Here is a 26,603-nt window from a genome sequence, read left to right as displayed (position 1 = left end):
GTTTCCACACCCCTCAGAGTCAACGATTTTACTCCTCCAATTTCAAAAGAAAGATTAATGCAGATAGACTCTGCAATAAACAACAAAGAGTAAAGACAAGCAACACACACAAAAAGTGCTGGTGAATGCAGCAGGCCAGCCAGCATCTCTAGGAAGAGGTACAGTCGACGTTTCAGGCCGAGACCCTTCGTCAGGACTAACTGAAAGAAGAGCTAGTAAGAGATTTGGAAGAGGGAGGGGGAGAGCTGAAATGATGGGAGAAGACAGGAGTGGGAGGGATGGAGCTAAGAGCTGGAAAGTTGATTGGCAAAAGGGGTACGAGGCTGGAGAAGGGAGAGGATCATGGGATGGGAGGCCTAGGGAGAAAGAAAGGCTGGGGGGAACCCAGAGGATGGGCAAGGAGTTATAGTGAGAGGGACAGAGGGAGAAAAGAGAGGAAAAAAAGGGGGAAAGGAAAAAAAATGTAATAAATAAGGCATGGGTTACGAAGGGGAGGTGGGGCATTAACAGAAGTTAGTGAAGTCAAGGTTCATGCCATCGGAGTAAAGACGTTGTATTTATAACTGCTGGTTGGTGAGGACAGGGCAAGCTTTTATTTGACAGATCAAATGATTCCTAAGCCAGGAGTGATAAAGCTTTTGAGAACTACTGAGCATTAACAAACAACATGCCATGCTCTGTCCAGAGGGAGGCCGTTTAGCTATTGGGTCAAAATCTTTAGGTGCTTTGCTCATTTGTATCTCTTTCAAAATCATCTAACCAGCAATTCTTGTACATCCGGTAGGAGTATTCAAAGGCATAATATATTATTTAAGAGAAATTTTTAATAGATAAGGGTGAGGCAGACTCAGGAACACTCTTCCAGGCAAAATACTTTGTCTTGTGTTGTGTATTTTTATTTGAGAATGCAGTTGTGAGGGAGTCCATTATATTTGGCTTTGGTCCCCTGGCCTGAGCTACCAGCAAGTGCTGGATAGGGACTGGCGATTGTCGGCGTGCTGACTGCTGGTGAGCAGCAGTTGGAACCCGTTAAGAGTCCGCACTTCGCTCAGATGCCAAAGGTGGTTCACACATTTCAAAGCCAGATGTTGGGGAGATGTTGTTACAGAAAGCTAACTGGTGTCCAGTTTTGAATGAAATTGAAAATAACCGGAGAGATCAGTCAACTGAATTTTGTTTTAAATTATGAGGGCACTCAGTCCTCGTTTCTTGTCATTTAGAAATGCATGCATTAAAAAATGATACCACGTGCCTCCAGAGTGATATCACAAGAAAACACAGGACAAACCAAGACTAAAACTGACAAAACCACATAATTATAACATATAGTTACAACAGTGCAAAGTAATACCATAATTTGATAAAGAGCAGACCATGGGCACGGTAAAAAAAAAGTCCCAAAGTCCCGATAGACTCATCATCCCACGCAGGCGGCAGAAGGGAGGAACTCTCCCTGCCATGAACCTCCAAGCGCTGCCAACTTGCCGATGCAGCACCATTGGAAGCACCCGACTGCAGCAGACTCTGAGTCCATCCGAAAACTTCGAGACTCCAACCAGCCCCTCTGACACAGCCTCTCTGAGCACCATCCTCTGCCGAGCGCTTCGACCCCGCCCCAGCCGCCGAGCAACAAACAAAACCGAGGACTCGGGGCCTTCTCCTCCGGAGATTCTGGACCACACAGTAGCAGCAGCAGCGAAGCAGGCTGAGGATTTGAAGTCTCGTTCTCACCACTGTTTACCAGTGCAATATTCTAATCAATATATCCGGCTATGGTAGGCATCTAGATAGCTAAGTGAAGAAAACTGATGTGTTACTTGGAATGTTTTTTAAAAAAAAATATTTTTGCAACTGGGTTAGAGTTTTCAGGCCAGTGTTTATTGTCCATCTCTGATTGCCTGGATATTGTGATGATAATCGGGGAGTTATTGCAGTCCTGCTTAAGGTTTTCACCCGGTGTTGTTAAGGAGGATTTAGACCCAATATGGTAATAAATTTCTGTGTCAGGATTTAGGAACCTGCAGGTAGTGGTGGTGCTCCCATTTGTTTGCAACCTTTGTCCTTCTTAATAGCAGAGAGCAGGGTTTTAGGAGGTGCCTGTCATGTATTTTACAGATGGTACACACAGTGCAGCCAGTACACCCTGGCGGCAGAGGGAAGGAATATGGTTGTGGATGAGGTATCAATCATCAGACCACACTTTCCTAGATGGTATTGATCTTCCTGAGAGCTGTTGGAACCACACTCGCCTGGGCAAGTGACGAGCATTGTATCACACTCCTGGCTGTGCTTGGTGTGGCTTTGGGTCTCAGGAAGCAAGTTCCTTGCTGCAGGATGCCTGGCCTCTGCTGTTTATGTAGATGGTCCAGTTAATTGTGCCCCCTTTTCAAAAAATAGACTGAAAGCATTCTATTGAATATTGATTTTGCATCGTATTGAATGGGGTGACAGGTTTAGGTGAATTGCTTAATGTTACATTTGTTCTGTCACTCTTATGGAACAGGTCAGATGAAGTAACAAATTATCGGTCAATTAAAATGCATTTCTGGTGGGATTAACCAACAGCACTTAAATACTATTGAAAGATTATCTGTAGATGTACCTTCTGCAAAAAGGACAAAAGAAAGAAGGTAGTATTTTTATTGAGTAAATTAATTTGAATATGAGGCAATAAAGATGGGATGTGTTAAACTAAGGGAGCACTTGCACTTGACCCCTTGACACAGACAACTATGATTTTTTTAGTTGACTGTCATTGATCTAAAGGCATTGGCAACAAAGTCCCAGGCTTGCTTTTTTGGTTTGAGCTGAATTTAATACTCTCTGCTAAGTTATCATTTTTTGTATTATGAGTATTACAGTTGATAATTCAATGGTTCCATTCAAGTTCAGAGAATGTATACAATATACAACCTGAAATTCTCACTCTCCGCAGACATCCTCAAAACAGAAGAATGAATGACAGGAAAAACGTGCAAGAACCCCAAAGCCCCTTAACCACTTCCATAAGCAAGCAGCATCCAGCTCTCCCCCTCTCCCTCCCCCACCCCCACTTATTCGAGCACAAAGCATCAACATTCCCACTGCCCACTATGCAAGCAACAGCAAAGCCCCCAAAGAGAGACCATAGTCTACAGTACCTCAAAGACTAACTGGTCACTCCAACATTTTCAACAACCCTCAGGTTGTCTCATTAACAAGATGTCCTTCCGCAGTGACAGTCGTCGTTTCGATGTTATAGTCTGAAGTGTTGCTTTTTATTTCGAGTTCCCCGATTCTAACATCAGCTACAAACTCTCCCTCACCATCGAAAGAGAGAGATCAATTACCGAGTGCAGAACCCTCCGACAACCACTCTCGCTGTCTTCGATGTTCCAGCTCCCGCTGCGCTTCAGATCACGACACCAGGGAGAATTTGTGTCTATACAAGGCCCAGAAGTTGCCCGATTTCAGGCCAAACCTGGACATACTGTTCGGCGAGCTCCAAGAACAGGAACGGTTTTGAATGCAGCTGTATGTCAAAGATCCCATTAGGACCCCGGCCACCTTGAAAAGGAAAATAGAGACATTAGAATATGAAGAGTTTAACAGTTTCACTGATGAGCTGGGAGAGGTCACCCTCTGGCTCCATCTTTGGCTCCGCCTACCAGTTGATCTACGTACGCCTTGGGGTTAGGGAGCAGAAAGACAACAAGCGAGGTTACTTCAGTCGCTTGGATTCACAGGAGGCACTGATTAGCCCCATGCAGCTATCGTCCTTGGCCGTGCACTGCAGATCTGTGTTTCGTTGCTGTTAACTGTTTCATGTTTTATTAATGGGTAAATGCTTTAATGTATTAGGAATATCAACTGAAATGTCTGGTCTTGAATGAGCATTTTTGTGGACCCGGGGAACCATACTTTATCATAAGCCAGTACCTTACAATAAAGGAAAGGAAATTTTCTTTTGTGACATAAATTTAGCCATAGTTGTCACACACTATTTTCTTTGTGTGTGGCAGATATTACAGTGTTGCTTTTACTCGACTTGTCTGTACTACTGTTAGAATGTTTCATGCGTTGATTTTACAGATCTTTGTGCAAACTACATTTTATGTAAATATAACAAATTATAATCCCAACGGTTCTATTAAAACGATGTTTCCTGTAACAGGAAGGGCCAGGAATCTTCTTGCTGATGTAACAGAAGGCTGTTTCGTGAAATGGCTTCCTCTGATTCCTCTCCTTTCCATCTGGAAGGTAGGATATTGATTGATGAGCTGTGCTCCCACCTCCACTGAACTGCTATTGAAGGTTATGGTATAACATGGCATTTAGGACAGAGCAGGGTAACACTTTGGTCTACGATTTGGTGCTGAGCTTAGATTAATCTAACCCAGGGGTTCCCAACCTGGAGTCCACAGATCCCTTGCTTAATGGTATTGACCCATGGCATAACTAAAGGTTGGGAGCCTCTGGTCTAACCCTTTCCTTCTATATGTAGAAACATAGAAAACCTACAGCACAATGCAGGCCCTTCGGCCCACAATGCCGTGCTGAACATGTACTTACATAGGAAATTACCGAGGGTTACCCATAGCCCTCTATTTTTCTAAGCTCCATGTACCTGTCCAAGAGTCTCTTAAACGACCCTATTGTATCCGCCTCCACCACTGTCACTGGCAGCCCATTCCACGCATTCACCACTCTCTGCGTATAAAAAAAAACAAGAAGAAAAAAAATTTACCCTTGACAATCCCAGCAGCCCATTCCACGCACTCACCACTCTGCGTTTTAAAAAAAACTTACCCCTGACATCTCCTTTGTACCTACTTCCAAGCACCTAAAAACTATGCCCTCTCGTGCTAGCCACTTCAGCCCAGGGTAAAAGCCTCTGACTATCTACACAGTCAATGCCTCTCATTATCTTGTACACCTCTATCAGGTCACCTCTCATCCTCCATTGCTCCAAGGAGAAAAGGGCAAGTTCACTCAACCTATTCTCATAAGGTATGCTCCCCAATCCAGGCAACATCCTTGTAAATCTCCTCCGCACCCTTTCTATAGTTTCCACATCCTTCCTGTCGTGAGGTGACCAGAACTGAATACAGTACTAGCTGTAACATTACCTCGTAATATAGAGCCCATATCCCTCCCACTTTTTTTTCCATCAATATGGCTATCTAATAATTACTTGTATTTCCTTATTGTTTTAGCCTTTATCACCACCCTTGACAGTGCATTCCAGGCACCTGCCATTCTCTTTATTAAAAAAAAATACATTTGACATTTCACTTAGGCTATAGAACTATGACTGTCTTCAGTTCTGGTCACCTCACTACAGGAAGGACGTGGATACTATAGAGAGAGTGCAGAGGAGATTTAGAAGGATGTTGCCTGGACTGGAGGGCTTACCTTATGAGAATAGGTTGAGTGAATTTGGCCTTTTCTCCTTGGAGCGATGAAGGATGAGAGGTGACCTGATAGAGGTGTATAAGATGATGAGGGGCATTGATCGTGTGGATAGCCGGAGGCTTTTTCCCAGGGCTGAAATGGCTAACATGAGGGGGCATAGTTTTAAGGTGCTTGGAAGTGGGTACCGAGGGAATGTCAGGGGTAAATTTTTCACACAGAGAGTGGTGGGTAGATGGAATACGCTGCTGGCAGCAGTGGTGGAAGCGGGTACAATAGGGTCTTTTAAGAGCCTCTTAGATAGGTACATAGAGCTTAGAAAATTAGAGGGCTATATGCTAGGGAAATTCTAGGCAGTTTCTAGAGTAGGTTACATGGTTGGCACAACATTGTGGGCCGAAGAGCCTGTAATGTGCTGGAAATTTCTGTGTTCTATGACAGCTCGCAGTTAACGTGAAATGGTTAAGCACAGTATTGCACATTTTCATTCTTGTGCTAGTTTCTTCTGAATTTGGCATCATTTAGATTCTCTCATTAGTGGACATGCAATTTTTACAGCTCATAGATCTGCCAGTACAATGCCTGTGGTGAACCCTGGCAACAAGAACCCTTTTTTTTTACTGAACTGAAAGGCAGGTTAATGAGAGCAGATGAAAGATAAAGCAAAAAGCTCAATTTTCACATAACAAATTGTGAATGTAACATTGATTACAGAGACTTGCAGCGCATAATGTGAGAATCTACTGCACTACACAAATTAGTTGATTAGAAATAACATTTCTGGCCAAAATTGTCCCATAATGTCACTGTTAATAAACTGCAAGTTGGTACAGCAATCTGTCATCTACCTCTGCATTTAAATCTTCCAAAAAGGATTTTTGGGCAAGAATTCATTTTGATCTTTCATCCTCTCCTAGCTCCCTCTTATTGGCCGTAAAAACAGGCCTTTCAGCCCTTTTCATCCAGGTTGACTTTCATATCCATCTGTACTAATTTCACTTACTTGCATTAATCCTCTCAAGCCCTCTCATTTAAGTATATGACACAGTGCTGCTGCAATGTTGTCACCGTTCCTGCTTCTACCACGTCCATTGGCAGCTCATTCTGGATGCCAACTGCTCTTTGTGGAAAAATTTACCCCTCAGAACCCCTTAAACTTCCTCCCTCTCCCCTTAAATCAATGCTCTGTAGTATTAGACACGCCAAGTATAGGAAGCATAATTAACCTTCTACATCTTTGGTTGTCTGATATTTTATGTATTTTGGTGTTTGCCTTTCTTTGCTCAAGGGAGAACAGACCTAGCCTATTAAACCCATCCTTTATAACTCAAGCATTCCAATCTGGATAATGTCCTTGTGAATCATATCTACACCCTCTCTAGTTGAGTCACATTTTCTGTAGCGTGGTGACCAAGAAATATACACAGTTCTGTGTACATTAACCATAATTGTATAGAACTGTAACAGGAGGACCAGATTCTTGTACTCAGCCTCTCATCACCCTCTCTACCCGTGTTCCCATTCCAGCAAGGTTTCCCTGTTCTATAATAATTTTCGGGGTCCTGTCATTCACTGTGTAAGTCCTGTCCTGGTTTAATTTTCCAAAATTTATCACCTTGCTCTTTTCTGAGTTAAGTTCCATCTGCCATTCCCTTGCTCAATTTCTCTGTTAATGAACATCTTGCTGTAACTTTGTGCAACCTCGTCCACTACACCTATAAAACCAGCTTGTGTCTTCCCACGGTGAGCATATGCCCTTTCCACTCAATCTATATCAAGACCTGGGAACCCCTTGGTTACCTTCACCAGGTAGCAATCAATAGATAAAATGTATTTTTCCTTTACTTTTCTCCAATTTCTGCAGTTAATTTGACAGTGGCCTTCTATCACAACTCCTGTGCTTTTGCTTGACAAGAGCTTGAAGGTGATATGGGAATCACGAAGTCAAGTGTAATTGTGCCGTCATCGTCATCATGAATGTGGAGGAGAAAGAAAAGGGAAACAACAAAGAGAATCACATTTCCTCCACCAACTTCAAGTGTAGCATTGTTGAATCTTGTCATTCCTTGAGTTTGAACTTACATTTAAGTTGTCTTTTTGACAAGTTTAGAAGCACTTATCTCCTTTTCTTGGCTGCTTCAGACCTACCTGAACTGTCTGCAGGTTGTTTCAACAAATTCTTTCCATGTGTGTGCAAACCCATGCAGGAGTTAGCAAGAAACTGCAGTTGAAATGAGAATGAAACCTTGAATGTGATGAGGAAGCCCATTGTCCTTCCCCTACTGTGGCAGATGGATCTGTGGAATTTTTGCCCTGGGATATTACATTTGAATAGTTAAATGTGCATCTTTCTCGTGACAGTGAATCTTGTATCTCTATAGCTCCTTTCATGTCTTTGGTACATCTAAGCTGAATTTGCATTAAATCCTCACAGCTACAGTACAGTGCTTGGCTAGGTTTTATGCTGACTTCTCCAGAGTGGCCTTTTGAATTGGGTAAGTGTGTTTGCTACTAAAACAAAAGTGACACTTCATTAATCTTTTGAAGAGGAAAGTTTTGGCCTCCGGTTTTGGGAGATTGGCATTGCCTTCATCTTCTTGGCCTCCAAATGTAGTGTTGATTACAGATTCACTAATACTTGGAAATATCTGAGGAAAAGGCTGTGTTTTCTATAAGAACAGACATTCCAACCACTCTGATGTTTTTTCCAGCTCTTGTAACATCATTCCCCATTCATCAGGAATGTGGGCTTATCCTGAAGAGACATTATCAAATCTCTTGCAACCAGTGCAGGCTGGAGGATGCTCTGTAATGGATATGGTGCAGGATTTCAATACAACAGAGAAAAGCTTGCATTTATGTTGCACTTTTAATTACATATTTCAAATGTATGTGCAGTGTTTTGTAAAGGTATTCAACCCCCAAACCTTTGTTCACATAAATGAGTATTACAACCGAGGATTTTGATCAATTTAACTGAGATTTTTTTTGAATCACATGCTCCATTTTTTTTCCACAATAGAGCCCAAAATCTAAAAATTCAAAACCAAAATGTCAGAAGTTCAAAAGTACTCATCCCTTTTTGCTTAGTACTTAGTCGAACCACCTCTCACAGCTAAGACAGTCAGTAGTCATTTTGGATAAGTCTCTATTAGCTTTGTGCTTCATAATGGAGCAGGATTTGCAAAATTGCTCAAGCCGTGCCAGGTTAGTTTGGGAGTGGCAGTGGATAGCAATCTTGAGGTCTTGTGAAAATTTTTTGATTCCAGCTACTGAAGGACATCAGCTCCATGATTGCTCTGGCAGTGTGCTTTGAGTTGTTGTCCTGCTGAAAGATGAACTTCCTCCCCAGTTTAAGCTTTCTGGCACAGGCTAGCAGTTTTTTTAAAAATCAAGAATCTCTCTGTATGTAGCAGCATTCATCTTCCCATTGACACTGACCAGCTTTCCAGTCCCTGCTGCTTAAAAACATCCCCATGGCATAATGCTACCTCCACCATACTTTACTATGAGGATGGTGTTACCTGGCTGTTACACAGTATTAGATTTACACTGCACATAATGCTTAATGTTACAGCTAAAACATTCCACTTTAGTTTCATCTGACCATAAGATCTTCCATATCTTTATAGCATCTTCTAAGTGACAGTTTGCAAAGTCTTTACGGGCAAGGATGTGCTTTGTTTTAGTCAGGACTGCTTCCTTACCATTCTTCTATAAACACCTCTTTTGTTCAAGGCCTTAGAGATTATGAACCCATGAACTCCATCTCCAGCTGCAGACACTGACTTCTGTAGCTCACTCGGAGTGACTGTTGGTGCCATAGCATGCTCTCTTACAAGTGCCATTCTCCTCCAGCGACGAAGTTCAGAGGGCTGACCTGACATAGGCTGTGTGGTTGTGGTTTAATATTTTTTCCACTTTTTCACAATGGACTACACTGAGCTCCAAGGTATGTTCGGTGCCTTTGAGATGGTCTTCAACCCTTCCCCAGATTTGTGCTTCTCTATTATAATATCCCTGACTTGCCTTGAATGTTCTTGTGTCTTCATTTTGGTTTGGTCTGTTGAAAATCTACCACACTATTGGTTCTTACAGAGAGAGGAAGCTTTTATTCTTATGAATTCGTTGAAAACAAGTTATCCCCCAACTTTCTACATCAGCAAATTGGATGAGTTGGTAAGGTAACTGTATACTTCAACTAAGAAAAGCTAGCATAGTAATTACAAAGGGGATGAATGATGAATACTTCTTCAGCCTCACAAATTTTGTTTTTAACTTTTAGCAAATTGTTGACAGGTTTTAGAATTTTTCTTTTGATTTGATACGATGTATAATATTTTGTAGGTCAGCTCAGAAAATCCTTCTTCAATATATGTTAAATTTAGAAAATGAGACCAAGTGTGGAAATAGTTGTGTGGGCTAAATATTTTTCAAGGCACTGTTATGAATTATTTAAATTACATCAGTTATGTTGGAAAATTCAATAATATACCTGCATATTGATAATTCCTGAAGCAAATAATTAGGCAAAAAGATATACCACTCCTAAATATCTTGAAAATAGTTGTTTTGAATTCCAGGGTTATAACACAACTGATAAATGGCTTGAATCCCTTTAGAATTGATGTGATTTATTTACTGTGTTTCGCACCTTGGTCCCTGAGGAACATTTTTGTTTAGGTGTATATATGTGTACGATTGAATGATAAACCTGAACTTGAGTTTCAAGAAAAACAAATGGATTTCCCTTCTCTCCTAAACGCAACGATGGATCCACCAACAGGAGTCATTACCTTCTCCCAATTGTAGACCCATGAGTTCGAGCCTCATTATGCTGTTCTCTAAAGTATTGCTGGATGAATTTCGGAACAGGAACTGTGGCTGGTTTGCTTGAAGTGTTAAAGTCAATGGTAGTGCTTCATTGCTGCTTTAATTTTAATTCAGTTAACTAAGTCACAATGAAGATTTTTTTCTTAGCTGTGTGGTTCACTGATGTAGATTTCATCAACTGAGTTGAATCTATTCTTTAAACCATGGATTCCCAACTACTTTTTGTGCTGTGGACCAATACCATTAAGAAAGGAGTCTGTGGATCCTGGGTTGAGAACCCTTGTGCTAATAAAAGAGGGAACCTGTGCAGTAGAAACACAGTGAAGGATCACGTCTGTACAGAAAAGTGTAATCAAAGATTATCTCGCAATAGTTGACCTGCGTCAGCATGGATTTGTGCAAGGAAAATCGTCTATGACTAATCGTACTGAAGCTCTTTGATGTTACTAGAGTGGATAAAGGAGAACCAGGGAATGTGCTTCTGAATTTTTAGAGTTTTGATAAGATCCCACACAGGAGGATGGTCAACAAAGTTGGAGCACGTGGAGTTGATGTGATATACTGACATGGGTTGAAAATTGCTTCGGGGTATAAAGCAAAGAGTTGGAAAATTGTCATTCTCTGCTGGGTAGGGGACTTGCGGTATACTGCAGGAATCGGTGTTTGGTCTCCTGCTGTTCATACTATATATTGACAATTTGGGCAAATGGGCCAAATGTCATATTCCTAAAATTTCTGCTGAGACAAAAGTAGGTGGAATTTAAGCTGTAAAGAGGTTTTGCTGGGATATCAGCAAGCTCGATGAGTAATAAGAACATGGCAAATGCAATACTGTGTACCTTTACTGACTTGTGCAAAAAACATGTTTTTAAATGAAGAAGACTGAATAATGTTAATATTTCAATTTAGCTGGGTGTCCTTGTACATAAGTCATTGAAAGCCAGCACACAGCCATGGCAAATAATTCTGAAGGTGACCTTTATTATAAAATGTCATATTTCTCATGCTCTTTAAATATTGGGCAAACTTTGCTGATAATCTTATTCATGCATGCTGAGGTTTGATTATTTTTTTTGCCTAGGGTGTTGCTGAAAAGGCTGTGGTGAGGGGAAAGGGACATCTTGAGCATTGTTCATTTGGTCTGTTCACTTTAACAGTGCGATTAAAAGAGTTGAGAAACAGGAGGAAAAACTGAGGTGCATGAATTATCAAAGAGAAACGGAGAGGGAGAACAAGTGGAACGAGAGGGAGCAATTCAGTATTAAAATGATGGGAATTTTTAAGGTTGAATATTTGACATTGCAACTTGACATTGGACATATTTGTAATGTGAAGAAATGAAAGCCCATTCTTTCAGTTACTCATATTCTGGGGACAGAAGTTGAATTTATAGTGGTTAATAATTATTTGGTTAAGTTGTAGCTTATTAAGTGATACGAAAGTCATAACCATTTATTGAAGAGTTGCAAAGTGGCCAGTGACAGGCTCCCAACAAACGTTCACAGCGCATGAGAGATGGTCCATGTTGCCTAGGATGTTGCATTAAAGTTTTGGATACTTTGGAGAAACCGTACGTGAGTATAGAAAATCAGACGTTTGGGCGGTGGGGTGCAGTTGTGGTGGGGAGAGATGTTCGCTATAATGTAAGTGGTGTTGGGGGAGGAGTTAATATTGCATCCGGCCTTGCAGGTGAAATCCGCTGTAAACAAAAGGCCCACACATTAATCTGCATGACATCATGGGAACTATTTCATTGGCCTTGTATGCAGCATAGTTTCATACAAAAAAGAGTGCTTGTATAGTAGAGAACACTAGCATTCTTTATTAATCTAGAATCTTGACATGGTGTGGTTCAATTCAACTGTAAACTGTTCATGCATATCTGGATCCCCCCGCCCCCCCCAAACTGCATGTACTGCATCTACTCTTATAGGCAGGGTTCCTACAGTTACACACAAGCAAAAGACTACAGAAATTGCTGCCTATTTTGAATGAAGGGAAAACAGCAAAGTAAGCTCTGAGTTATTCCCCGCCGTTATCAGGAAGATGCTGATGGTTGCTCATATTGTGATTTTCTGGATACAATGAATGTGTGGGCCCGGGATTAGCCATCTCTTCCACCACAGGGAGCAATGCGTTCAGTCCGACCCCTGCCCTGTGGTCACAGTGCTTTGCAGCACTAATCATGGGTCAGCAAGCGTGAAAGGTGAAGTGGCAGATTTTGCACTTGTTTCACTTTCTGGCGTGCAGAGGCCAACCGTGGTGAGGCTTTAGCTGCCCTTGCTTATTAATGCAGCACAGAATCTGGTTCAGTGATGCTCCTTTCGGCTCAGTGATCGTCATGACATGTCAGCTACTCTTAAAGCAAGATGCTGAATTTTTTTCCCCCCCGCCATTGACTCGGTAGTGATTAAGCTATTCATAATGGCAAGCATTCTTAGTTTTAGATTGCTATGAATTAAGACTGGTGTTCGAAGAATATAGGAAGTTTAGATTTAGGATTACACTGGAATATGAAGCAATTTTCCCCTCTCCTGGCAAAAGCTGATGGCTATTGAAAGTGTTTCACAGAGTTATGCAGCACAGAAGCAGGCTCCTTGAGCAACCATATCCATGGCAACCCTGAAGGACCTCTATACAATCCCATTTATCAATGATTGGGCCATGCCTTGGTGATTCAAGTGCTCAACCAGATACTATTTTTAAAATGCTGCAAGTTATTTGCCTCCATCACCTACACTGGCAAGACCGTACAAAATTTCTTTGTTGACCCTGTTCCCCTCATCATTTTGCATACCTCTGAGGTTCCACACTTGTCTCTTCCACTCCAAGGAAACTAAATCCAGGCTTTGGTGCAACGAAGTTGGGTAAGCAAGTACAAAACGTCATTGAAGTGGAGGGGAAATGGGTTTGAAGTAGTTGGCTCCAGCCTAGGAAGTAGCACTGTTGTGGACATGATGTGGTTGTAGCAGCCAAAGGATAGTTATGAAGGGTATTGATTTATTAGTGTCACACTTATCAATATACAGTGAAAAGCTTGTCTTGCATACTGTTTGCATAGACCAAATCATTACACAGTCTGAGAGCTAGAATAGGTACAACAGTCACAGTGCAGCATAAAGTGTAAAAGCTACTGAAAAGTGCAGTGCAGGTAGACAATAAAGTGCAAGATCATAATGAGGTAGATTGAGGCAAACAGTCCATCATATTGTACCAGAGGTCCATTCAGTGGGATAGAAGCTGTCCTTGAGCCTGATGGTATGTGCTTTCAGGCTTTTTTATCTTCTGAGGGGAGAGGAGAGAGTGCCTGGGTTGGGTAGGGACTTTGATTATCCTGGCTGTTTCGTTGAAGCAGCAGGAAGTACATAGAAGGGGGCTGATTCCTATGATGTTCTGGGCTGTGTCACCAACTCTCTCTGCAGTTTCTTGCAGTCACATGCCATACCAACCCTTTATGCATCCAGACAGAATGCATCAATAAAAATTGATAAGAGTTGACGGGGACATGCCAGATTCCTTTAGCCTCTTGAGGAAGTAGAGGCATCAGTGACCTTTCTTGGCCATGCCATCAACGTGATTGAATCAGGACAGGCTATTGCTGATGCTCACTCTGAGGAACTTGAAGCTCTCAATCCTTTCAAGCTCAACGCTTTTGCTGTGGACAGGAGCACAAGCAGTGCCCTCATTCTGAAATTTAGTGTATTTTCAGAACAGAGGCCAATGACATACAGTGTGCCACGAGGATCTGTGTTCAGTCTCCTCTCGTTTGAGTCAACATTATTAATAATTGTTATTAATTTGGGTGAGAATGTAAGTTGCATGTTTGTAGGATACCAAAATTGGTGGTATAAGGGACAGTGAAGAAAGCTGTTTAGGATTTCAGCAGGATCTCGATCAACTGAGCCTTCCTAGCATCAAAGACACCTTGATACCTGAAAAAGGTGGCATCCATCATTAAGTAACCCCATCATCCAGGATATACCCACTTCTCATTGCTACCATCAGGAAGCCTGAAGACACAGACTCAATGTTTCATGAACAGCTTCTTCCCCTCCGCCAACAGGTGTCTGAATGGGCAGTGAATCCATGAGGTACAAACACATAGTTCTCTGAAAAAGGGAGCACTGGTAAAAATAGTTAGGAGGGTGGATGCAGTGCTTGCCTTCATTGAGATGCTCAGTAATAGAGCCGGAACATCACGTTCAGCTATAAAAGATGTCGAGAGTGCACTTAGAGTATTGTATGCAATTCTACTCTCCTAGCTATAGAAAGGATGTTCTTAAGCTAGAAAGAGCACAGAAAAGATTCGCAAGGATGTTGCTGGGACTGGACAGCTTGAGTTATAAGGAGACGCTGGATTGGCTAGCTATGTTTTACCTGGAGCACAGGAGGCTGAGAGATTATTGTACAGAGATATATAAAGTCATGAAGAAAGGGTATGGAAGTCTAAACCTCAAGTACATGGGTTTATGGTCAAGGAGAAAGATTCAACGATGACCAGAGTGGCTGTTTATCCCCACATAGAGGGTGGCGAGTACATGGAATAAGCTGCGATTAAATGATAGAAGTGAGTCCAATTAAAACATTTAGATGTGTGCATGGATAAGAAAGATGAAGAAATAAGGCAAGCAAATGGGACTAGTTCAGGTAGTCACCTTGGCTGGCAAGAATGACCTGAGCCAAATGGCCTGTTTCCTTGCTGTATAACTGAGCAGGTATAAAAATCAGTGCTCTGTAACTCAGTAGGTTATTTTGGTAAGGGTATCACAAACACAAGAATATCTGCAGATGCTGGAAATCCAAAGCACAACACACACAAAATGCCGGAGGAGTTCAGCAGACCAGGAACTCAGCATTTATGGAAAAGAGTAAATAGTTGATGTATTGGGCCAAGATAATTCATCATGGCCTGTTGAAATTCCTTCATTATTTTGTGTGTGTTATTTTGGTAAGTATTTCATTTGGGTAGAGGTTGTTATACATGCGTTCAAAGCATTTTGATATAAATTTTAATTGAAATATAAAGTCCAAATAATACAAAGTAGTAAGGCAACATTTCTTTTTAAAATATAATCAGATAGTGTATTTTTTTTAGATTGTGCTAACACTCAGTCCTCTTTTATTGTCATTTAGAAATGCATACATGCATTAAGAAATCATACAATGTTTCTCTGGAGTGATATCACAGCAAACAGGGAACAGACCAAAGACTAACACTGACAGAACCACATAATTATAACATATAGTTACAGCAGTGCAAAACAATACCATAATTTGATGAAGAACAGATCATAGGCACAGTAAAAAAAAGTCTCAAAGTCCCCGGGTCGATCGACTCCCGAGTCCCCGATAGCAGGCGGCAAAAGGGAGAAACTCCCTGCCGTAAACCTCCAGGCACTGTCAACTTGCCGATACCTTGAAAGCAGCCGACCACAGCCGACACTGAGTCCATCCGTCCGAAAACTCCGAGTTTCCAACCAGCCCCTCTGATACAGCCTCCCGAACGCCATCCTCTGCCGAGCACCTTCGACCTCTCCCCGGCCGCTGAAGCATGCAAAGCCGAAGATTTCGAAGCCTTCAGCTCCGGAGATTCCGGTTATCACACAGTAGCAGCAGCAGCGAAGCAGGCATTTCAGAAATTTTCCAGATGTTCGTCCGTGCTCTCACCTCTATCTCCATCAAGTCAGGATTGTGCACGGTCCCGTACTTGACAGATAACAGATATCATTACCGAAGTGGCCGCACGCACTGCCATCACGCCGCCATCTTCTCCCCGCTCCCAGGAGGTTTTTTACGCTATGCAGAAAGTTTAAAGTGTGCCATCTAATGCAAGGTTAAAAGTTACATATGAACTGTAAGTGAGTCTTCCATTCAGCTTCATATAACTTGCTTCACTCTGGAGAGAATACCACCAAGGGGTTTTGTTGGAGGCCGGTCTCCTACTAACTTGCCCATGAGTCTGCATGATTCAAACTGGGCCATCAAAGTTGGTGATTTTTTTTGCAGCATCTGAATCCACCCCTGCCCTGAGATAACAGGAAGTGGAGCTAACACTCGTTCAGCTAAAAAAATGCAGTTTGTTTTTTTTATTCCTCTGCTATTAATTACTTTCCATCACTCCTTACTGGCCACTTGACCCAGTGTGCCACCAATTTTAACATAGAATCAAGAAACATGTCAAGTGAATATAGAGGGAAGCTCAAGTTCTGGACAGTATACTGTGGACCTTGTGGCCATGTATCTATTTTTTTTGTCTGTACTGTATTTTGTGGTGCACATTTTTTATGGGTAATTTGTCATGTGGGTTGGTGTGTGGTAGAAGCAAAGAGTAGAGTTACATATTCATGCTTTCTTTAGTTTAGTTTTAGTCTAGTTAAAGCCAATGACGTAGCCAGAATAATATTTTTTTTGTTGACCACTAATGCACAAGAACATTAAATTGTCTATTATGCTTAACGTTAATTGGAACGTTTAAGATTGCTTAAATACTCTTGAATGCTTATTTCATTATATTGTGATTTTTAGTTTCATTAGTGTGTATTTTTTTATCGTTACAAGATTGTTTGTCTTTGCTGGTTCCTTAATAAAGGATTGAAGTACTTTCTTCGACTTAGAACTTCGTTATTGTGGAGGGCGTTGTACTGCATCAAACCTGTACTTAGTCTCTGTGCGGTTGTGGTTTGTTTTCGAGTAACTGCTACAGACCTTGTAATAGGCTTCACCAATAAACTTTGGTAGCTGGGGTTCAATTCTGATGTTATCACATGGCAACAAAACCCGACATGGGGTTTCCCCTGGGTACTCTAGCTTCTTATATTGTCCCAAAGATACACTGGTTGGTATGTTAACCCCTAGGGTAGGAGAATTGGGGAGGAGTTGATGATCATGTGTGAAAGAATAGTTTACTAGAAAACAAGTGAGGGAATGGACTTGTGGGCATGCACAGAGAGCTAGCATAGGCCTGATTGGCTGAATGGTCTCACAATGGGAGAAATCTTATTTGAAATCCCTGCTGTTAACTGTTGCAATGCCTCAGATCAGTTAGAAGAGCACATGATAATTATTAATAGTTAGACCATAAGTCATAGCAGAATTAGGCCATTCAGCCCTGTGAAGCCCTCATTGTTGTGCTGGGTCAATATTTAAACATATTCTGGAGTGGGACAGAGACCTTTTATGAAAGAAAATCTATGATCATACTTTTTATTTGCCCCTGCAGCTGCATATTAGCAGCTAATATCAGTAGAGTTCCTTCAACTTGCAATCAAGAAGCAGAACCCTGCTTTGGTTGGTAAATGCCTAGTGCAGTGTTTAAATCCTCAACTTCAAAAAGTCTTCACACTTGATCCTGCACTCTGAGATAATTGGTTTCAGCTGGTTTGCTGATAAAGTAGGTTGACTTGGTCTTGGTTCTCTTGGGATTGAGTGAAGCATATCATACAGGTTTACAGATCCATATTATTCCCTAGTTATCCTCATTAATGGCAGTCTTTTTATTGCGGTCGCTGTTGTACCTCATTCTGTTGTATAGCCCTTGGCACTAATTGTACTTTGTATTATATAAAACAGAGGTATTGGGGCAGTGTGGTATCAGAGTTTCTTTTAGAAAGAGAGAAAATTGAAAAGCATGCTATCAAAAAAATCCCTTGGAGCTGAGTGAGTGCTTGAGCCTATAGCAGTATAATGTAAATAGGCTGTAGGAATACCTAGGCAGAGTTGTAAGATTGAATCTTCTTCCTCTTATGTCAGATTTCTCTGCTGTCTCTGAGGTTGTTTACTCAATGAGAGCATTAAGGCCTGGAAACTTTTGTCTCTTGGCTGATTGCTGATGGAAAAAGGTCATCAGTTGGAAGAGAGAATATTTTCTCGAAAAGGAGTGGGCAGGACCATCTGTTTGTAATTCATTTTCGTAGTGATAGAGAACAAAAACAACTCTCAGTGACTTGCAGTTAGTGGTAGTGAAGACAATAGAAGAAAGTTTAAGCTAAATATCAAATTTTCTTGGTTGGAGTTCAAGCATTTGAGTTTTAAAGTGTTTAAAGAAAACCTCTAACTTGGAAAGGTCCTGTCAGTTTATGGGAAGTTTTACATATCATTGTGTATAATTTTTCATTAATAAAAAAAGACAAACAGCCTGTACCTAAAATCATTCAATCTTTGCCTTTTTTGGTAGTTATTTGACTGATTTGATGTTTTTGTCTTCCAACTTTCTCTTGCTTTCCAGTACGGCTTCACAGCAGTCAGTTACTTCCTGTTGTGACCCAGTTGGCAGTGTAAGTGACAGGCTGTTGTCATTCAACACAGTTAAGTCAGGCAAAGACATCCAGCTGACATATAGTTTCCAAGCAGGAGTACTAAATGGGGAGCAAGACGCATTGCTGCGCCTCCCAAAAACACTTATTCTTGAGATCACTTTATGTTGACGCAGCCAAAATACTACCCAAGACCTTTCCGACAGCCTGAGGTACTTGCGATCTGAACCAATAAAAATTTATAGTGTAATTGTATTTTAATTTTTTGACTTAATGAATTTTAGTGTCCTTATTTGGGGCACAGGTGAGTATTTGCGATACTCACTGATCTATTTACATGTGTCTTTGTTAATGTTTGTCAGAGAAACTAAGTAGCATTATACTTGCATGCGCATATGTACTGGATAGAGTAACGAACTCAGTCCAATACATCATGGACACATACCTCCCCACCATCAGTACTATCTGTGAGGAGTCAACTCAAAAAGGCAACATCTGTCATCAGAGATCCACAATGTATTCAGTCCATGCCATCTTCTTGTTGGTACCATTAGGCAGGAGGTACAGAAGCCTGAAGTTCTCCACCACCTAGTTCAAGAACAGCTGCTTACCTTCAACCATTCAGTTCTTGAACCAGCTGGCACATCCCAAATCACTGTAGTTTAGCATAACTATGACCACTTGCTGAGAAAATGTTTTTTTTCTAATTGTAATATTTCTTGTTTAAAAATTGTGTATATGTTTAATTTTTTATGTATGTTGCATGTCTGATGCTATAGGCTGGTGATGCTGCTGCAAGTAAGTTCAAGATTCAGAGATTTAAAGTACACTTATCAGACATCCCACCTCTCCCGGAAGATCTGGGAGTCTCCCGCATATCGATAGTGGCTCCCTGATGCCCGGAAATTATATACAATATCCCGGAAATAGATTTTTGTGAGAGGGAGAGGGAGAGCGAGCATCCTGATTGGTCTCCCTTCGTGCTAAGAGTGGTCCCCAACCACCGGGCCATGAGGAAACAATATGATTTGGCGATATGAGTCATTTGCGCCTTTCCTTTTTCCCTGTCGTGCACTGTTGAACTTGAATGCACGCGAGGTCATTGCCCGCGCGTCATCCGTGTTAACGCGGGAAGGAGATCAACTCCTCGAGCTTGTAAATGACGACGGGCTGAAAAGTTTGTTTGACATAACATTTCTGCCGGCATTCTGGATCAAAGTTAAGGCTAAATATCCTGAGATAGCCACGAAGGCACTGAAAATGTTGCTTCCATTTCCAACATCATATCGCTGTGAAGCAGGATTTTCTGCAATGAATGCAATGAAAACTAAATTGCAGAATAGACTGGTCATAAGGAACCTCCTTTGAGTATCGCTGTCTCCCATCACCCCTCGATGGGACCATCTTGTTGCAGGGAAACAAGCCCAGGGCTCGCACTGATTCAGTGATATTGGTGTGTTACAATAATTTTATATGTTCATACGGGGAAAATATGCGCTGTGTTTTTAATATCCAAACGTTACTTAAGATGTTATGATGCTATTGACTTATCACCTATATTCTGGTCGTGACTAACACCCCGCCCCCCAGTCTGCAAGAATATTGTCAATAGTAAACCGGTCTGCGGTGCAAAAGATGTTGGGGATCCCTGCTAAGTAGACCTATCAGTTTTCTCTGTGGGCGGGCTTTACAGTCGACCTCAAAAATAATGACAGTGTTGCTCGCTGCACTGTTGGCAATAGTGACTTTTCTATTGCCTGTGGTGGGTTAAAATGTAAAAGACATGTTGAGGTGAGTTTAACAGGTGTCATTCGATAATTAGCGTAGCTAACGTTATTTAAACCAGCTGGCTAGCTGCTAAGGAGCTACTCTATTGATGTCCTACGTGATGAGGCCAAACTCCCTGTAGACTTGCTTAAAGTTGTTATAGAATAAACATGATAATATAATATAAGCACATATTTTAATGTCACATTTGCTGCATATACCCAACTTGGTTTACAGATTAGACAAAATCACTAAACAAAGTACTACATACACCCTTGGAGGTCGATGGGCGGGTGGGGGGGGGGATATGGTGTTGCGGGGGGGGTGCTACCTCCCTGAAATGGTGGTGATACCTCCCTGAAATGAGTTTTTGCAGGGTGGATTGTCTGATTTATTATCAAAGAATGTATAAATTACACAACCTCGAGATTTGTTTGCTCACTGGTAGCCATAAAGCAAGAAACCTGAAAGAACCCAATTAAAGAAAAAAAACATTAAAAAAAATAAGACCAATACCTGATGCGCTGACCATCAACCATCCATTTAACTTTAATCCTATATTAATCTCAATGTTAAACCCAGTTCTGGAGGTGTGCATGTGGAGAAGTGTCAGTGTACTCCAAGGCAATGACTAGCACTTTTAAAATTTGATTACAGGTTACTCCGAATTATCTGGATGCCAGATTTAAGGACTGGACAGCTAAAGAAATAACAGTTCTATGCAATATAATGAAAGAAGGAACATTGTTCAGTTTTGAAATGCTTAAAGAGAAGCACTTATTAGATAAACAAGACTTCTATCGGTATTTGCAGATGCAACATTATGTTAATAGGAGGGTGAAAAATGTAACCGAGGCAAGTACATGTTTGATAGAACTGTTTGGAAAAGCATATAATTCAGATGATGATAGTAGAATCATTTCAAGCGTGTATAAGGATCTGTCAAATCTTAAAACACATTCGACTTCATACATTAAAACAAAATGGGAGAAGGAAGGAGGGATAACTATATCTGAGGAAGAATGGACAATAATATGGAGGTATCAATGGAAGTGTACCAGTTCACAGAAACGGAGGGGGTTTGGGTGGAAAAACCTGATAAGATATTTTATTACACCCTCTCAGAAATCCCATTATGATAGTAACCTCCCTGTTTGCTGGAGAAATTGTGGAAATCAAAATGCAAACAATTACCGTATTTTCTGGGATTGCCCCGTTATCAAAGACTATTGGAGTGGGATACACAATGCCCTACAAGACATTTTAAAATGTGAAATACCCTTAGAAAGTAAGACCATATATTTTGGGTATATAGAAACATAGAAACATAGAAAATAGGTGCAGGAGTAGGCCATTCAGCCCTTCGAGCCTGCACCGCCATTTATTATGATCATGGCTGATCATCCAACTCAGAACCCCGCCCCAGCCTTCCCTCCATACCTCCTGACCCCTGTAGCCACAAGGGCCATATCTAACTCCCTCTTAAACATAGCCAATGAACTGGCCTCAACAGTTTGCTGTAGCAGAGAATTCCACAGATTCACCACTCTCTGTGTGAAGAAGTTTTTCCTAATCTCGGTCCTAAAAGGCTTCCCCTCTATCCTCAAACTGTGACCCCTCGTTCTGGACTTCCCCAACATCGGGAACAATCTTCCTGCATCTAGCCTGTCCAATCCCTTTAGGATCTTATACGTTTCAATCAGATCCCCCTCAATCTTCTAAATTCCAACGAGTACAAGCCCAGTTCATCCAGTCTTTCTTCATATGAAAGTCCTGCCATCCCAGGAATCAATCTAGTGAACCTTCTTTGTACTCCCTCTATGGCAAAGATGTCTTTCCTCAGATTAGGGGACCAAAACTGCACACAATACTCCAGGTGTGGTCTCACCAAGGCCTTGTACAACTGCAGTAGTACCTCCCTGCTCCTGTACTCGAATCCTCTCGCTATAAATGCCAGCATACCATTCGCCTTTTTCACCGCCTGCTGTACCTGCATGCCCACTTTCAATGACTGCTGTATAATGACACCCAGGTCTCGTTGCACCTCCCCTTTTCCTAATCGGCCACCATTCAGATAATAATCTGTTTTCCTATTTTTGCCACCGAAGTGGATAACTTCACATTTATCCACATTAAATTGCATCTGCCATGAGTTTGCCCACTCACCCAACCTATCCAAGTCACCCTGCATCCTCTTAGCATCCTCCTCACTGCTAACACTGCCGCCAAGCTTCGTGTCATCCGCAAACTTGGAGATGCTGCATTTAATTCCCTCATCCAAGCCATTAATATATATTGTAAACAACTGGGGTCCCAGCACTGAGCCTTGCGGTACCCCACTAGTCACCGCCTGCCATTCTGAAAAGGTCCCGTTTATTCCCACTCTTTGCTTCCTGTCTGCTAACCAATTCTCCACCCACACCAATACCTTACCCCCAATACCGTGTGCTTTAAGTTTGCACACTAATCTCCTATGTGGGACCTTGTCAAAAGCCTTTTGAAAATCCAAATATACCACATCCACTGGTTCTCCCCTATCCACTCTACTAGTTACATCCTCAAAAAATTCTATGAGATTCGTCAGACATGATTTTCCTTTCACAAATCCATGCTGACTTTGTCCGATCATTTCTCCGCTTTCCAAATGTGCTGTTATCACATCCTTGATAACTGACTCCAGCAGTTTCCCCACCACCGACGTTAGGCTAACCGGTCTATAATTCCCCGGTTTCTCTCTCCCTCCTTTTTTAAAAATTGGGGTTACATTAGCCACCCTCCAATCCTCAGGAACTAGTCCAGAATCTAACGAGTTTTGAAAAATTATCACTAATGCATCCACTATTTCTTGGGCTACTTCCTTAAGCACTCTAGGATGCAGACCATCTGGCCCTGGGGATTTATCTGCCTTCAATCCCTTCAATTTACCTAACACCACTTCCCTACTAACATGTATTTCACTCAGTTCCTTCATCTCACTGGACCCTCTGTCCCTTACTATTTCTGGAAGATTATTTATGTCCTCCTTAGTGAAGACAGAACCAAAGTAATTATTCAATTGGTCTGCCATGTCCTTGCTCCCCATAATCAATTCACCTGTTTCTGTCTGCAGGGGACCTACATTTGGCTTTACCAGTCTTTTCCTTTTTACATATCTATAAAAGCTTTTACAGTCCGTTTTTATGTTCTCTGCCAGTTTTCTCTCATAATCTTTTTTCCCCTTCCTAATTAAGCCCTTTGTCCTCCTCTGCTGAACTCTGAATTCCTCCCAGTCCTCAGGTGAGCCACTTTCTCTGGCTAATTTGTATGCTACTTCTTTGGAATTGATACTATCCCTAATTTCTCTTGTCAGCCACGGGTGCACTACCTTCCTTGATTTATTCTTTTGCCAAACTGGGATGAACAATTGTTGTAGTTCATCCATGCAACCTATAAATGCTTGCCATTGCATATCCACCGTCAATCCTATAAGTGTCATTTGCCAGTCTATCTTAGCTAATTCACGTCTCATACCTTCAAAGTTCCCCTTCTTTAAGTTCAGAACCTTTGTTTCTGAATTAACTATGTCACTCTCCATATTAATGAAGAATTCCACCATATTATGGTCACTCTTACCCAAGGGGCCTCTCACGACAAGATCGCTAATTAACCCTTCCTCATTGCTCAAAACCCAGTCCAGAATAGCCTGCTCTCTAGTTGGTTCCTCGACATGTTGGTTCAAAAACCCATCCCGCATACATTCCAAGAAATCCTCTTCCTCAGCACCTTTACCAATTTGGTTCACCCAGTCTACATGTAGATTGAAGTCACCCATTATAACTGCTGTTCCTTTATTGCACACATTTCTAATTTCCTGTTTAATACCATCTCCGACCTCACTACTACTGTTAGGTGGCCTGTACACAACTCCCACCAGCGTCTTCTGCCCCTTAGTGTTACGCAGCTCTACCCATATCGATTCCACATCTTCCCGGCTTATGTCCTTCCTTTCTATTGCGTTAATCTCTTCTTTAACCAGCAATGCCACCCCACCTCCCCTTCCTTCATGTCTATCCCTCCTGAATATTGAATATCCCTGAACGTTGAGCTCCCATCCCTGGTCACCCTGGAGCCATGTCTCTGTGATCCCAACTATATCATAATCATTAATAACAATCTGCACTTTCAATTCATCCACCTTATTACGAATGCTCCTTGCATTGACACATAAAGCCTTCAGGCGCTCTTTTACAACTCTCTTAGCCCTTGTACAATTATGTTGAAAAGTGGCCCTTTTTAATGCTTGCCCTGGATTTGTCGGCCTGCCACTTTTACTTTTCTCCTTTGTACTTTTTGCTTCTATGCTCACTTTACACCCCTCTGTCTCTCTGCACTGGTTCCCATTCCTCTGTTGTGAACTAACCTCCTCACACCTAGCCTCTTTAATTTGATTCCCACCCCCCAACCATTCTAGTTTAAAGTCACCTCAGTAGCCCCCGCTAATCTCCCCGCCAGGATATTGGTCCCCCTAGGATTCAAGTGTAACCTGTCCTTTTTGTACAGGTCACGCCTGCGCCAAAAGAGGTCCCAATGATCCAAAAACTTGAATCCCTGCCCCCTGCTCCAATCCCTCAGCCACGCATTTATCCTCCACCTCATCGCATTCCTACTCTCACTGTCGCGTGGCACAGGCAGTAATCCCGAGATTACTACCTTTGCGGTCCTTTTTCTCAATTCCCTTCCTAGCTCCCTATATTCTCCTTTCAGGACTTCATCCCTTTTCCTACCTATGTCATTGGTACCTATATGTACCACGACCTCTGGCTCCTCACCCTCCCACTTCAGGATATCTTGGACACGATCAGAAATATCCCGGACCCTGGCACCAGGGAGGCAAACTACCATCCGGGTCTCTGGACTGCGTCCACAGAATCGCCTATCTGACCCCCTTACTATCGAGTCCCCTATCACAACTGCCCTCCTCTTCCTTGCCCTACCCTTCTGAGCTACAGGGCCAGACTCTGTGCCGGAGGCACGGCCACTGTCGCTTCCCCCGGGTAAGCTGTCCCCCCCAACAGTACTCAAACAGGAGTACCTGTTGTTAAGGGGCACAGCCACCGGGGTACTCCCCATCACCTGACTTTTCCCCTTTCCCCTCCTAACCGTGACCCACTTGTCTGCCTCCCGTGGCCCCGGCGTGACCACCTGCCTTCCACTCCTCTCTATCACCTCCTCGCTCTCCCTGACCAGACGAAGGTCATCGAGCTGCAGCTCCAGTTCCGTAACACGGTCCCTTAGAAGCTGCATCTCGATGCACTTGGCGCAGATGTAGACGTCCGGGAGGCTTGGAGACTCCAGGGCCTCCCACATCCGACACCGAGAACAGCAAACTGCCCTCACAGTCATAATGCCCCTCTCCTCAAATAGCAACAGAAAATGAATGTCAAACCTTCCTCGCCCGCCCGCTTCCGCCTAAGCCCGGTGAGCCGAAGCCCTTAAGTCTTCACTCTGCTCCTGTCTCACTCCGCTGCCCGCAAACTACGCTGCCCGCTCTATGAGGCTTTGTTCCTTTTAAATCTGCCGCGCTGCACTGCCCGACGTCACACGCCTGCGCAGTCCCGCCTCTCAGAAAGCCGTTGGAGAAAAAAAAATAACGAAAATTTCAAAAATCTCTTTCTCGGTACTCCCACTCAGACTCTCAGACTCCTTCGAATCAAACCCGAAGCAGGATGTCTGCCCTTTTAAATCTGGCGCGCTGCACTCCCCGACGTCACACGCCTGAAGAATAGTTGAGAAGAGATAAATATTTAATGAATATACTGCTGGTGGCTGGTGAAAAGACTCTTACCAGGAAATGGTTACCATAGGAGACCCCAACTTTAAACGCATGGATAGAAATTACAATGGACATTTACAAAATGGAGAAGATAACAGCATCTGTCAATTATAAGTTGGAACAATTTGATTCATACTGGGGAAAAATGGTTTAACTACATAACACCCATAGGCCTGATCTTATTCTCACAAATCAATGATTATGTTGTAAAAAAAAATCACTCCCTACTTGTACATAGTTTTCCTTTTGTTTGTTCTTTTCTTTTCTATAAGTGTATATCTCAGATAATACTATGTGAAGATTTGTGGCAAACATAAATATATGATATATACATAGAGTATCTGAAATACATCTTATGGAAATGTTTGTATGATGCTGAATTTCAATAAAAAATAAATTACCAAAAAAATTGATTACAGGTAACCAAGTTTGAACACTTCCCACTTGTCTGTAGTTAATTCCCATCCAGCAGTGCTGGGCTATGGTGTCAATATTCCTTTCAACCTTGACTACTCCTCCAATAGACAACGGTAAACAAATGCTCTGGT

At 42.1% G+C, this 26,603-nt stretch overlaps 1 protein-coding gene across 2 annotated transcripts in view; it reads left to right on the top strand.

Moving 5' to 3' along the window:
• The window catches only part of LOC134337913 (rho guanine nucleotide exchange factor 10-like protein), a 225,223-nt gene that overhangs the window by 8,757 nt on the left and 189,863 nt on the right, over nt 1–26,603 (top strand). Inside the window, exon 2 of one of the 2 annotated variants that reach the window (XM_063033278.1) lies at nt 4,154–4,239. The exons of the other annotated variant lie outside the window; for it this stretch is intronic. Coding sequence (XP_062889348.1) covers nt 4,203–4,239 — 37 coding nt within the window. The 5' untranslated portion in view covers nt 4,154–4,202. The remainder of the gene's footprint in view (nt 1–4,153; nt 4,240–26,603) is intronic. 2 annotated transcript variants of the gene reach the window in all.

This window comes from Mobula hypostoma, chromosome 25 (genome assembly GCF_963921235.1).
Source record: "Mobula hypostoma chromosome 25, sMobHyp1.1, whole genome shotgun sequence".
Lineage (NCBI taxonomy): Eukaryota > Metazoa > Chordata > Chondrichthyes > Myliobatiformes > Myliobatidae > Mobula > Mobula hypostoma.
Note: the sequence above shows the minus strand (reverse complement) of the source record. Positions and strands in the feature narration are given on the sequence as shown.